The sequence below is a fragment of the Chelonoidis abingdonii genome, chromosome 2 (genome assembly GCF_003597395.2).
Source record: "Chelonoidis abingdonii isolate Lonesome George chromosome 2, CheloAbing_2.0, whole genome shotgun sequence".
NCBI lineage: Eukaryota > Metazoa > Chordata > Testudines > Testudinidae > Chelonoidis > Chelonoidis abingdonii.
This window is the reverse complement of record NC_133770.1, coordinates 166,894,979-166,910,456: the sequence shown is the minus strand read 5'-3', so window position 1 is coordinate 166,910,456 and position 15,478 is coordinate 166,894,979. Positions and strand designations below refer to the sequence as shown.

The 15,478-nt window shown below is 40.3% G+C and overlaps 1 protein-coding gene across 5 annotated transcripts in view; it reads left to right on the top strand.

Annotated features, from left to right (window-relative positions):
• The window catches only part of ZMAT4 (zinc finger matrin-type 4), a 193,951-nt gene that overhangs the window by 159,709 nt on the left and 18,764 nt on the right, over positions 1-15,478 (top strand). For all 5 annotated transcript variants that reach the window (XR_004372901.1, XR_004372904.1, XR_004372902.1 and 2 more), the window contains one exon: positions 9,283-9,379. Coding sequence is in view for 1 of the 5 variants with exons in the window: in XM_032774570.2 (XP_032630461.1) it covers positions 9,283-9,379 (97 nt within the window). In the remaining 4 variants the exon portion in view is untranslated. The remainder of the gene's footprint in view (positions 1-9,282; positions 9,380-15,478) is intronic.

Sequence of the window (15,478 nt, the reverse complement as noted above, 5' to 3'; positions counted from 1 at the left end):
CTTTACAGCAACTTTTACTAAATGTTCTGACATTGCTGGAGTCACTGGAAAATAAATCTGGACCTTTGCTGAACTTGCCTCAGACTAATGCAATTACATAGGCTGCGAAATCTCTGATTTGTTAACACTGCAAAAACTAGTGAGTTCCTTTTGTAATTTAAATTACCCATGACCAAGGGACTTCCAGTTCAACAAATAGGGTAAGAGTTTCTTTTTTTGTGCATTTCCATTTTTGAATCTGACTGCAGTAGAAGGAAAGCTTGACTCTTCTGCCTCTTAGCATCCAAATAATGATTTCCTATTTCCATATATAGAAGAAGCAATTTAAATAGTCATATGGAATTCCATATTATTTTAAACCCTTTAAATATTCTGGAATGGTCTTATTGCCTTTGAGAAAGATTTGCTTGTTTCAGTGGCCATTCTCTCTCTGTTTCACCGGTTTTCACACTTAGATGGTTCTGGGTGATATCATCAAAAGGTGGCATGCAGCTTTTTTAATAAATGGTCATTGAGTTGTAATAATGAGGAAAGAGGTGGATCCAGTTATACTTGGCCAAAAAGTGTCAACATTGTTATGTTGACAGCAAATTTATAATCTCAGAACTGCTAAAGACTCTGAAGTGGTCTTGCTCCCAGCGAAGACGACCATTTACTTCAGTGGGAGACAGCAGCAGGCCTGTGGTTTGTATTGTGTGCACATGTACCATCAGGACTCTGACTCATGGGATGAGTGTGCTGCTTCATGAGTGATAGGGGAGAGAAATTTGTAAATTGATCTGACACTCACAGCGTGAACAAAAGGAGCATGCTTTGTATGAAATTTGCCCAATGACGTTTTTAATGTCATTCCAATTCTTTGTTTTTCACCAAGTGAATTGTTTGTTTTTATAGCAGTATATCTAAAATGTGTGTGCATATATCTAATGCTGAAATGAATATGTATATTAATATAAATCAATCTACTCTTTCTACAATCAAACGTTCTAGCAGGAGGAAAACAAGACATCGCAGCTGTAAATCTCAGCATAGGATGAGATGGCACTAAATACATTAAGAATGCCTTAGGACTTTGGAAACTTCTGCATGCTGGTTGACTGATGTGTAGGACAGGATCCTGCTATTAATCATACTCTATAACTTTGACACAGGACTTTTCCTTCTGGGAAAAAAGCTTTCAGTGTCCCCAGTTAAGAGCTATAATTGCTGGCAATGCTTCCACCTACACAAGTAATTATGATTCAATAAGACTGTTAGTGTATACTGTTCAACTAGCAACGGAGCATTAAAACCTTATTACCTTAATGTAAAGTGTTACCAACTTCCTATCACTGCAGTCCTGATTGCTGACTAAAAGTTTAAAACCCGGCTTCATTGAAAGCCCGAGTTTGTAAAAAGAGGTTCTGAAGAGCATTTGGTGTCAGTAGGGATTATTCAGTCTTGTTTTCCCCCATCACTGTGACAAGACTATGTTGGTCTCTTTGCCTCCATTTGCAGTGATGTGGAGAAATAGATACTAATAGCTCCGAAGGAGCGTTGATCTATAAATGCAGAACATTGGTTGGTCTTTGCTATGGTGCTGGGAGCAAACTTTGAGAAATAGGAGCATCCATCCATATGTTTGCAGTTTCTGTTCTGCTCCTGACAGTGTCCGGACTATCCTCTTGCATTTAGAAGAGTCGCTGAATCCTTTTATTTCCTATACTATATAGAAGGGGTTCTCCACATTTTTCTTTCTGAGGCCCCCCCAACATGCTATAAAGACTCCACGGCCCACTGTGCCACAACTGTTTTTCTGCATATAAAAACCAAGGCTGGCATTAGAGGTAGCAAGCAGGGCAATTGCTCAGGGCCCCACGCCACAGTGGGCCCCGTCCGTGTAGCTAAGCTGTTCAGGCTTCAGCTTCAGGCCCCAGTGGCAGGGCTCAGGGAGGTGGAGCTTTGGCTTTCTGCCCTGGGCCCCAGTGAGTCTAATGCTGGCCCTGCTTGGCGGACCCCTTGAAACTTGCTCACGGCCCACCAGGCCTCGGACCCCTGGTTGAGAACTGCAGTGGTTATTTGGCAGTGTCAGTGTCATCTGCATGTTTTTAAAAATACCATGAACTTCAAATGAAATATCCTTTAAATATTTGTAAAGAAGATCTTAACATGATATGTGATTATTTTTATATAGACAGAAATAAGAGGAGAAAAGCTACTTGAGAAAAATGGCACAACGTTAAGTCTAAATTATTACACATGGCAGAAATTTTTAACTTTTGAAGTTCAAGATAGAAAGTTGAATCAGGAAAATCCTCTACCTTAATGTGTTGTCCACTTGGGAGAAAAATAGCTTTATTTCTCAGCATTCATTCAATCTGATTCTGTGGGGGACTTTTCATTCCCACTCTGTTTTTCATATCCTGACTAAACCCAAAACCAACCCTGCCAAATTTATACTTCACATGTCATTCCAGTGTTGAAATTAGAGATGATTCAAGTACTTGACATTTCAGTTTGTATTTTATTCTAAATTCAAAAATGGGCCTGTTTTGCCAGATAATAGCCATATTTTGAGACTATTTTTGCCCCAAAATTGGCAGATTTCCAAGTGAAAATTGGCCCTTTTTGAGTGAAAAGCAAAATAATAAACTATAAGAGTTTTTTGTTGGTGTGTGGTAACAGCCATATCACCGGATTTGCCAAAATCAAAATTAATGAGGCAAGAAGTAGTCCATAATTATATGCCCGATCATGGCCAAGTTTAGAATCCCATAAGAAATAGCCACTTGTTCAGTAAATTCTATTAACTTTTGGAATATTTAGATTCTCATCTCTACTACTACTTGTTTTTTAATCTGAAATAATACTCTCGGTTGTATGTCTACCAACATCATCCCTAGATACTGAAGTGATTAGAAGCCATATAAATAAAATAAAAAATACTAGAAAAAATCAGAACATTGTTATCAACATGTAATAGACAGAAATGAATTTTTTTGTTAGAACTGGTGATTTTTATAGGGCTCAAAGAAGAATGGGGAAAAAAGCCCTATATAATTATATATTAGCCATAAATAGATCAAATTTAAGGATGCCATATATTACATATTCTGACTGAATTACTGCAACTTTTACTTTCTATAGTTTTAAATATTTGAAGTGCATACTTGTATACCTGTGTCTGTGGGGAAAAAAATACTGTGGAAAGTTAAGAGATCACCATTATATAGTAAATTAAAACAGGGCTTACAAAGTTCAGCAGTCCATAGCTAAAATTTCCACAGCTCTGGCATTTCTAAACAGGGCTCTTCAATTAAGCTTAAAATGTTCTGTTTAGACCTTCACACAAATGAATCGCTGCAAACCAGAAATCCAACCACCAAGCCCTTCTGAACATTGCAATTTCATTTTCTTGTTCAAAGTATGTAAGTGAAATTACTGTAGCATTAGCAGTTTGCTGTAAGGTCTTTGATTAATATCAATGATAATACAGTCTGAGATACCAGGGAAATTATTAGATGATTACAACATATTTTTTAAAGGGAGGGGAGAGATTAATCCTAGAAAAAGCCCCTCTTACACACAACAATTCTAAAGGAGGCCACAAAATAGGGAAATTGTAAGCATGAGGATCTGTATTTAAGTATTTCATTTATGTAGAATTTTGCTTATAGGAAAAAAAGCCTTGGGATTACCATCTCCTTTTCAAGGACAGCCACAAGGGATACAAGCATTTAACATAATATTCAGTTCCTCCCTGTCTTTTCAGTGAAAACATGTTAAACGACTCACATAAGTGACTTTCTGTAATGCTTTTTTGAAACCTGCATATTGCTTTTTCAAATAGAAGAATAATGGAGTTGCGTTGTGTGTACTTTTTAAAGAGAAAGGAACCTTCCTTCTGGGACCTAGGCATGCTAAGAATTATATTGTGTCTCATCGTCTCCATGCCTAATTTGCTCCTTTCAAACAAACTAAAGGTTATTCCTTTTTTCTTTTCAGCCCTGCAAACAATGTAGGAGCTGAAAGCAAGTTGAGTCCTTTCCTTCTCATCCATCAGTAATAAAGGCTCTGTAAGCCAAATTATGAGCTGAGTGACTGTAAGAGTAGCCATGAAGAGTCTGGGGATACTGACCCTTGTCATGTAACAGGGTTGTAAACTTGACCAATGCCAGCTGACTGGTACCATGAAGTAAAGAGCACTTTCCTGCCAGTACTCCTATGTGTGATTCCCTTATGGCAATACCTGAGGGCCCAGTTTCCTTCAGCAGCTTTGCACAGGTTGGATCTGCTTATGTCGTAGGAAACAGTATTGTTGACGTTGATGCACAGGAGGGATCAGGATCCAGCTCAGTCTCCTACCTGTGTTGACTGGACACCTGAGTCAGTCTGGACTCCGTGCACAGGGAGCAGATCTGTTGAGTAAGAAAGGTGCCATTATTACCCAGTAACTATTCAGAGCTGTCCCAGGCTTTAAGGGAAAAGCAGCTCTGCACTGCAGGCCAAAGAGGGGCGAGAAATTCTGTCCTGCCGCTGGGCAGTGATCAGCATTACTATATGAGCATGAATCTCTCCTTACTGGGCTCCTGCCTCCAGTCTTCCTTATGGCTGGAAGAGTGGACAATAGCCAGATTCCGGAGATACTGAAGGAATCTGGCTGCTTCCTTGCTTCTTTATAGTGAGGGAGGGCGGAGGGGGCCAGGCCAGGCCGTAGCCAATTAGGCTGATGTAAAAGGACTGCTGCCAATCATCCTGCCCTTTTCCTCACCAGAGCCTCTGCTGCCTGTCCTGAACAGTGCTCACAGTCCCACTCTGACTTCCACAGGAACAGGATCAAGCCTGTGGTTTGCAGCATTCTGTGGCCCTGCAGCAAGGGATCCTGTCTTCTCCCCCCTCCCTTGTCTCTAGACCTGGGGCTGTGCCACGTTCTTTCGCTAGCTCTGCCCACCGCTGTATCTAAACCATTCCAACAAAGGCCACTGTGAAAAATTGTACCTCGATTGCTGGGGGAAAACAGCGGAGCTCTCAGCTTGCAGTCAAGCTTTCTCAGGATGCTTTAATTATTATTCAGGCATGTAAATGTCTGTGCTTTGTGTAGTTTCATTCATTACTGTAGCAACTCGAAGCTTTATGTGATATCTCCCTTGTATCCTAAATTGCCTGTCCTCAGTGGCAGCACATTCAGTAAGCCTTTAAACAAAACCTGGACTGCAATTTATCCAAGTCTTTTTGTCTATGTCAACTCAAATAGTTGCAACTGAATTTCCACTCTTACAGGCTACTGCCTATTCATATGCATTAGCACTTTCCAAGGTTAACATTGCCCTACAAGGGATATTCCTAAAGAGAGAATAAAAGGTAGCCCAGTTTCATCCTTGGGGATGTGCCCCCAATGATGATAAACTGCAAGAGCTTCCTCATTCTGCTACAAGGAGACATTGCTGAGTAGTAGATCACAGAACTGGGAGTTCAGACTCCTGGGTTCTCATCCTGCTTTTACCATTGATGTGTTCTGTGACAAGCCACCTAACCACTCTGTGTCTCAGCTTATCCAGGTGTAAAGCAGGTGTATTAAGGGGTGTGGTGAGGCATAGATACCTTTTGTTGAAGTGCTTTGAAATCCTCCAGTGAAAGGTATTCTATAAGTGCAAAGAGCGATTGTCGTTGTGATTCTTATTCTATAACATAACTTTCTAGTTTCTGCCATGAAAAAAATTAGGAGCCCCATTTCCTGACCCAGATCACTCATTTATGAAAACAGAATAAGACCAAAAATTAATTGAGCTCTACATTGAACCATTTGAGCCCATTAACTTTAGAAGACAACTTGGAACAATGTTGACTGGAAAGGACAGTATTGGAAAGGAATCTGCAGTACCCCTGCTATTCACAATATCAAGATGCTGTTACAGGATTAAATATTTATATTAACCGTAGAGCTATTTCAATTTTTCACTGTAAAATAACCTTTTATGGGGTGCATAGATCCGCCTCCACCTTCTGAACCTGCCTGTTTGTGTTTGTATTGTACATTAGTTGACAAGTTATTTACTATCAGACATGTCTTCAGAAATAAGTTGCAGTAAAATGTAACTCTAGAGCACGTCCCTGATGGCCTTTCTCCTCTTTGCATTGCACTTTCCATCATCATGTTTATGAAACTGTTCATACTCACAGAAGTGTGTGCATGTACTCTTTGAATAAATAAATTCATTTTCTCTATGGTGAGCATCTGAGACCTCATTCAGAGGAATTTTATGTGCCCAAATTGCAGTTTAGTCCAGTTTGAACAGCAAGGCCAGGCCACGTGTTGATTTCCTGGATTTTAGTTAGTTCTTTAGCTTAGAGACTTTCACATGAAGATGCAGAGAAATTCTCCTTGCAATTTTGCTCATAAATCTTCGTGCATCTCCTACTTTTGTAAATATGTACGAATCTGTTTAATTGCCTGTTCCCTGCCCTGCAGTCTAAGCCTGGAGGGAGAAACGTGAATTAGGTAAACAGTGCAGTTTCAACTAAGCACTTGCCTTGTAGAGGAACAACTTTGTTACAGGAGGAAATAGAGACCATAATAAGTGCTTGTATTTTAAATAGATAAGCAGTTAGTTCGGTGAGGTGGCACATTCCCATGCAGTATCTCCTCTTGCCCTTACTTACTCATTTAACTGATCTGCTGCACATGCAGAGTATGCCTCCTGTAGTTCACATCATGATAAAATGCTAAACATTTACTTACACACCACACGATCCATTTTCTACAGCCAAGCTCTAAGATACAACCGTATTTGCTCCAATCCCTCAGACAGAGATAAACACCTACAAGATCTCTATCAAGCATTCTTAAAACTACGATACCCACCTGCTGAAGTGAAAAAACAGATTGACAGAGCCAGAAGAGTACCCAGAAGCCACCTACTACAGGACAGACCCAACGAAGAAAATAACAGAACACCACTAGCCGTTACCTAGAGCCCCCAGCTAAAACCTCTCCAGCGCATCATCAAAGATCTACAACCTATCCTTAAAGGTGATCCCTCACTCTCACAGATCTTGGGAGACAGGCCAGTCCTCGCTTATAGACAGCCTTCCAACCAATACTCACCAGCAACTGCACACCATACAACATAAACACTAACCCAGGAATCTATCCTTGCAGCAAAGCCCGATGCCAGCTCTGTCCACATATCTATTCAAGTGACACCATCATAGGACCTAATCACATCAGCCATGCCATCAGGGGCTTATTCACCTGCACATCTACCAATGTGATATATACCATCATGTGTCAGCAATGCCCCTCTGCCATGTACATTGGCCAAACCCGACAGTCTCTACACAAAAGAATAAATGGACACAAATCTGACATCAGGAATCATAACATTCAAAAACCAGTGGGAGAACACTTCAGCCTCTCCAACCACTCAGTGACAGACTTGAAGGTGGCAATTTTGCAACAAAAAAAACTTCAAAAACAGACTCCAAAGAGAGACTGCTGAACTCGAATTAATATGCAAATTAGATACAATTAACTCAGGCCTAAACAGAGACTGGAAATGGTTGGGTCATTACACTAATTGAATCTATTTCCCTATGTTAAGTTCTCCTCACACCTTCTATGGGTCATCTTAATTATCACTTCAAAAGTTTTTTTTCTCCTGCTGATGATAGCTCATCTCAGTTGATTACACTCTTCCTGTTGGTATGCATACTTCCACCTTTTCAAGTTCTCTATATGTATTAATATCTCCTGTCTGTGTGTTCCATTCTATGCATCCGAAGAAGTGAGCTGTAGCTCACGAAAGCTCATGCTGAAATAAATTTGTTAGTCTCTAAGGTGCCACAAGTACTCCTGTTCTTTTTGCATTTAACTGTAGCAATTGAATGAACAATACAACAGAAAGCAAAAGGCATCAGTTAGCATTATTTTTTTTAAAAAAAATACATGCTACATTAAAACATTTACACTGGTGAGCCCACTAAGATGTTGTTTCTTGTTCAGTGGTATTCAGTTGACCAGCAGCCAGACGAGCACCTGTATAAATAGCAATTACTGTTTTTTTATTGCAACAAAGAACAGGAAAGCTAAAATTAGCATGTCAGGAACTGCTTTGTGTGGAAGAGCAGAACACCATCATCGAGAGCCCTAGACAGATACTGTAACCAACTATAAATGTGTCAGGCATCTTAGCACATAGCTCTGGATTTGATAGGTCACCCTGCAACATGGATCCAACATTCAAGTGATCAGCTCACCCAGTGTGGGACAGATTTTCAAAGGGGCTCAACAGTCAACATACACCCTGTGGATCTGGTTGGTTACAGGACTGCTGGTCCCTTTGGAAGATCTGTCCCTGATTGAGTGTGTTGAGCTCTTCTGAACATGCTGTCTATCACTATAATAATAATAATGAGTCACCCTGAACTGTGCCAACTACCAAACAAAATGAGAGAGAGAGAGAGAGAGAGGCAGAACTTCTCATACCCACCAGTTCATGTACAATCACTTTTGTGGCAAATCATAGGGGAGGGAGATGCCTAGTCTAATAATAATAGTAATAGATAGGAGACTGGTATTTACTCTACTTCATGGGCTGCAGTGATGTTCTCCCTTATTGCTCAGACTCCACTGATGTTTACATTTCAGGATGCTGGATGTTATATAAGGACATAAGTTGGTAGGGAGGGAATCGTTTTGTTGAGAAGAAATTGGAAATGGAAGAGAGACGTATGGGTTGAGTGTATTCTAATTAATGAGAATTATGCTGGATGTTTTTAAAACAATCCTTCTTATTTTCAACCTTATTCTCTTTGGGGTGAATTTCTTATGTGCTTATATTATCCAGCTGCCTTTTTGATTCAAAACATGGTAGGCCATAGAGCCAGCAGGAGTTAATCGCACAGTCTGAAAAGAAATGGATTCTTTTCTCCCTCTGTACCAGGTTCATTCTGGCTTCATCTGCATTAGGAAGCATTTAGCAATTAAAAGATTAGGCCTTTTGTATAAAGATGATGATCAAGCCATGTATAGAATATATGCATTATTTCTTGGGTATTATCATTGTGTTTTCCCAAGTGGTTAGTTGTTGGCAGGACAAGAGAGAGCTCTTCCTGTGTTACAACATACATAAGAGATTATGCCTAAATGAGCTAGGTCACTTCCACAACAGATCTCTTCTTGGTCAGCCTTTTTTGCTGTAGCTCCCACTTTAGGACACAAAAACGCACAGCTTGTTCCTAATAACTGCTGGTTTGTGTTATTAATAACTTAGTGCAACTAACCATGTTGGGTTTTGTTCACAGGTTTGAAGCGTAGTTACACTTGTAACATCTGTAATATCACTCTAAACTCAATAGAACAGTATCACGCTCATCTGAAGGGCTCCAAACATCAGACCAAGTGAGTACTTTTCCTATTAGTACTTATCTGTCTGTCTGGTGTGGGTGATTGTAGATGTAGATATAAGAAAAACACTATGCACTCCCATAATGCCTTTCATCCAAGGATTCCAAAGCGATTTACAACTATAGACACGAAGATATTGATAGGCGCTTGTAGAGAGAGGCAGGGCTGAATATAGATCAGTCTGACTGCCTTCTTTGAACCTGAAATGCAATGTTTGTTCTTTGTTCACCTGTTCCTCTAGAGCTTTGTTGTGGCAAAGCATTCTGGATATCACTCTTCGGCATGGAAGCCTGATGAGAACAGGCTTTCTCACAAGTTTTGAGCATGTTCTGTTTCCAGATTGGTCACAAATACTTTGGGGAGAAGTGGTATATTTGGCACTTATGCTTCTCAGCTCAGCCAAAATCTGTGTGCAGAGATGTGCGAAAATTCAAACAAGGAATGAAATTAGCTGAAAATACAATGAATCTTGTGTTGTGCTGTGCTTTCTACTTCAATCTCTGTTTTCACTAAGATTTCATTTGTAGTAGTTGGCTTTGGTCTGGCGCACCAGATGCATGGTAACTTGATGCATCCTCATGACTCCACCCAGCTGTAAATCTGCTTTCAGTTTATCATGGTTTCTAGGAAACCAGTTACGCCTTGATACTGAACTGATTTTGTGCATTTCAGTTCTGGCTCAGAGGAGTGTGATCTTCCTGCCAGGTGAGCTGAGTTTGAGGAATTTGTGTAATGATGGTTGTTTGGAGGTTAGCATATTACAACAATTGAAAGGGATGGAACATTCCCATTGACCTCATCTCCTAAACAACTTCCACTTCTCCCTTCAGTACCCACCTGAAGTCACACCTCTGTAGAAAATCCCCCCTTCCTTCATTTGTATCCATTAGACCATCCCTCTCCTGAGCTGTTAGCTATGACTTGCTTTGTATTTATCTCATCTTTAGGTTGTAAGCTCCTTGGGCAGGGAATGTTTCTTATCTCTGTTCTCTAAAGTGCTGTGTAAATTTACAGCACAGTTTTATACTCATAACTTGCACTTCTCATAATTGACGCTGGTCTGCATTTTGCCATGTGCAGTCTGTGCTTTAATTTATAAAGAATATTGGACACAGATTAGTCCACTTTAAGTGGTTTTGATGGTATGTAGTATCCTTCTGAATACATATATGTTCTCTCTTTAATAAAACTGTATCTGTGTCTTCAGCTCAGCAGGGAGAAAAGGCCAAAAAATAAAAACAATAAATAATGCAAAGAAAAGTTCCTAATCCCGGGCAGGTTCCTTAATATTCATAGGACACAGAGTACAGATGTGATGCACAGGGAATGACAGGCTGCAGGACAAAAATATGGAACCTAACAAACAGAGTAGCATCATTTTGCCAGAAAGCAAAAGCAGCTATTGAATAGGTTTTATGACTTTCTTTAAAAGAAGAAAGAAAATACCCAGTGTGAGAACTGAGAGTCTTCTGTGGGTTCAGGGAGAAGTTTTTCAAAATTAAACCAAAAGACATTGCATGAGATTAGGGCTGAAGTGCGGGTCTGGACTCAGTCACATAATCCCGTTGAAACGTTCTCTCTCCTTAAACACTGAAATAATTCTGTATTCGAGACAAACTAGGGAACAGCTGTGAGGTCAACTTGCCTGTCTGTCCACTTCTTCAGCCTGAAAGATGCATCCTTTTATATGAAAAGCAAATGGACAGCAGTGACCAAGCTGACATGCCAACAACTTCCAGTCCTTGTACAGATGCCACAATCAGTCAAGCTTAAAGGCACTGAGTTTGGAACTTCTCTTGTGCACTGTCTACGGGAAAGACATTGACTGTAAGGACATTAGATGGTTCCAAGTCAATACATTTGTTTTGTGATGTAAAGCAATTACCTATTAGTCAACTTTCCAAGACGTGAGGGGGGATCTGCTCTGCTAATTTGTATAAATTATTAAAATAAAATTATAAAGGTACATAGTACCAAGGAGTAGATTAATGAACTAATCTCTCTTAATATACTTTGAGCTTTGGGAATGGTTCCAGGCACAAGTATTCAATATTACCTTTTAAATCCTTCTTGTCAGAGTATCATTAGTTTCTGAGACATTTTAGGTGGTTTAAGAGGACTCAGAAGTTTTCAGGAGGATAAATCAGGGCCATGCCAAACCAGAAGGGAGAAGTAATTTCTGTGCCTTGTTTTTTTTCTCAAAGAGCAAGTCTAGCCTTTCCCCCTATAATTTCCACAGCTGATGTGAGTCCTTCTAAGGTGCCTAGTGTGAATCACATTTGCTATGATCTTATTTATTCATTGTGTGTCTGAATGGCCACCAAATTAGGGTAATTTTTTTTAAATTACATAAATTTAGGCTAAATCCACTGGCTGAACCTAACATCCATTTCTTGCACATTGTCATTCCCCAGTCATTGTCTTAGACATGTTTATCTTAGCATATTCACTGTATTGCTGTAGGATTTTCCACCTGAAGAACAATGCCCTAGATTGATTTGGTTTGCATGAAGTCCATTACATCATGGGCACATTTTCACTAGCAACGTTAAAGCGCTGCTGCAGCAGTGCTTTAACATGGCTTGTGTAGTCGTGGCATAGCGCTGGGAGAGAGCTCTCCGAGTGCTATAGAAAAACCACGTCTACGAGGGGCGTAGCTCCCAGCACTGAGGCTGGTGCACTGTCTACACTGGTGCTTTACAGCGCTGAAACTTGCAGCGCTCAGGGGTGTGTTTTTTCACACCCCCGGGCGAGAAAGTTGTAGTGCTGTAAAGTGCCAATGTAGACGAGCCTTATGTTAGCATGAGCCCTGGCCTATGTCCCCAGTCACTGATAATCCACTGGGAGGGTGAGGTTGTAGGAGCACAAAAGAATAGCAACATCTATGATGCCAAAGGGTAGCTGTTAAGAACGTAAAAACAGCTATACTGGGTTAGACCAATGGTAAACCTTCTGACAGTGGCCAGTGCCAGATGCTTCAAAGGGAATGAATAGAACAGGACAATCATGAAGTGATCCATCTCCTGTTGTTGAGTCCCAGCATCTGACATCAGAGGCTTAGGGACACCCAGAGCATGAGGTTGCATCCCTGACAATTTTGGCTGCTAGTCATTAATGGATCTATCCTCCAGGGACTTATCTGATTTGTTTTGAACCCAGTTATACTTTTGGCCTTCACAAAGGCAAAGAGTTACCCAGGTTGGCTGTGCATTGTGATAAGAAGTACTTCCTTTTGTTTGTTTTAAACCTGATGCCTATTAATTTCATTGGGTGACCCCTAGTTCTTATAGTATGTGAAGAGTAAATAACACTTCCTTATTCACTTTCTCCTCACCAGCCATGATTTTATAGACCTCTATCATATCCCCCTTCAGTCATCTCTTTTCCAAGCTGAAGAGTTCCAGTCTTTTTAATCTCCTCATATGTATGCTGTTAGAGACTCTTAATCATTTTTGTTGCCCTTCTCTGTACCTTTTTCATTTCTAAGAAATCTTTTTTGAGATGGAGCGACCAGAACTGCATGCAGTATTCAAGGTGTTGGCATATCAGAGATTTATATAGTGGCATTATGATATTTACTGTCTTATTAACAATCCCTTTCCTAACGGTTCCCAACATTCTGTTCGCTTTTTTGACTGCCACTGCACACTGAGCAGATGTTTTCAGAGAACTATCCACAATGACTCAAGTTCTCTTTTTTGACTGGTAACAGCTAATTTGGACCCCATCATTTTTGTATGTATAGTTGGGATTATGGTTTCCAATGTGCATTACTTTGCATTTATCAACATTGTATTTCATCTGTCATATTGTTGTCCAATCACCTAGTTTAGTGAGATCCCTTGGTAGCTCTTCACAGTCAGCTTTGAACTTAACTATCTTGAGTAGTTTTGTATCATCTGCAAACTTAGCCACCTCACTGTTTACCTCTTTTCAAGATCATTTATGAATATGTTGAATAGGACAGGTCCCAGTACAGATCCTTGGAGGACCCCGTTACTTACCTCTCTCCATTCTGAAAATTGAGCATTTATTCCTACCTTTTGTTTCCTGTAGTGACCAATGAAGCTCCAAAAATGGGTGGTGTGGAACAGATGTCATTGCAAGGCAATTGGTTGATTTAGCCCCTCCCCATAGGACCTCCTAATAAGCAAGGATGGATGATCTCATGGTTAAAGCGACTCGGATTCAGGAGATCTCAGTTTAGTTCCAGGCTCTGCCCCAGAGCCCTTGTGTGACCGTGGGGGAGTCGCATAATATCTTGTGCCTCAGCTCTCCATCTGTAAAGCTGGATAATCATATGTCCCTGACCCACAGTGGCATTGTGAGGCTTAGGGTTTGTGTGACACTCAGCTATTACGTGGACAGGAGCTGTATAAGCAGAGCTCTATCTGCCAGAAAACAGAGCTGCCCATCTTTACCAGCAGAATCCCAGAAGAACAACAGCTGTAGTCTTGTGCTGAGATTAGCCCCTGCTCTCTGACGCAGAGAGCTGTCATTTACCCTCCCACTGCCAGTGCCAGCTTTCCTGAGTCTGCTCAATCTAGAAGAGTTTTCGGACCCCTCCCACCCTGAGGCTATCACCCAGCACTAATTTCAGAGGCAGGGGTTATTTTCAATAGACTTTTTTTTTTGTTCAGACAGCAAAGGCTAAAGCAAATTATTTGCATAGCAGAATAGGCTCATGGATATAATTTGAAATAAATTGGGTGGTAAATAGAGATGTGCTAAAGAAGCTGTCTCTCATTCTGGCAACATCAGCAAGGTTGCCTTCTGCACAGTTACCTATGTAACCTCACATTTTTGATTTTGTATCCATTCCTCATACTTAATTCAGCTCTTCAATCACCAATTGCATATTTTTAGTCATCTGCAATTAGCAAGGTGTCATCTTCAAATCTTAGAAGATTGGTCCTTGTAGAAAGATGTTTCCTCTGTATTCCAGTGGTGTTTTTCTGATTTTTTCCTCCGAACCCGCTTTGATGAAAATTTGAGAGAGAGAGAATCTCTAGCCTCTTGGACTGTAGAAGAAACCTAAAGCAGAATGTTTCCACTGCAGAGCTTTGGAATTTCCTCAGCTAGTGCTTATGACCTGGGTAAAGAATTTGCAACATTCAGCTGCAAACTCACTAGCTGGTAACTCTTTCTGATACTTTTATGTCCTTCACTAGAGGGAACAAAACTGAACAAAAAGATGGAAGGGTCTGAATGGAGCTCAGAATAAAGTTTGGAGAAGTTGGAAGAACCCTACTTTGTGCCAAGATTGTTTGACTTCTCAGAGTTATTCAAACTCAAGGGCATCATTTGTTCACAAGAGCAGCATACTGGCAAAACAGGGAACTGGATGGAGGAAAATATTATACAGAACATCAAAGGGAAGTAAGGTGTGTGAGAGAAAATGGCTGCTACCTGCAATTCCTTCCACATCCCCCCGAGAGGAAGAAGACTTGGAACCTTTAAATCCGCCTATTATTTTGTCTGAGGTAACCTGTCAGAAGGAGTTTACAATCAGTAGTTTGGGCCTAGAAGGCTTCTTATGGTTCATTACCATAGCTGGGCACCAGAGAGGCAAGTAGCATTGTACCCTTTTAGTGTCAAGACCCAGTGGAATGTTCAAATACTCCCAAAGCTTTCTAGAGCTGTGAAAAAAGCATGAATTATTGAGCAGGAGGCCCCTGTTACTTTCATCTTGGCAAAAAGTGAGGACGCCTGTGTTAAGATCGCAGTATCACTCACGTGGACAGTTTTTCTTTTTTTTAAAAGGACCTTCTGCTGTTTCACAAATTAATATTCTTATTGCTCCTTCTAAATATAGTGTCTTATCACTTACTCATAATTATTTAAATCTGGTAATGTCTCACGAGTTCTTCATGGGCATTTAGTAAGAGGGGAAACCTAGTATTAAATTCATAGGAAAGTATGTTACAAATGTAATAATAGAATGCCAATTAAAGATGTTCATCTGACCAATTTTTATGGGAAATTGCTTTGGTTATTCTATTTCGTCTATTCATTGTTCATTCTTTTACCATTTTCTTTTAGGCTAAGTGACTCAGTAAATGAATATAGAATTCTTCATCTCTTGTAGCGAAG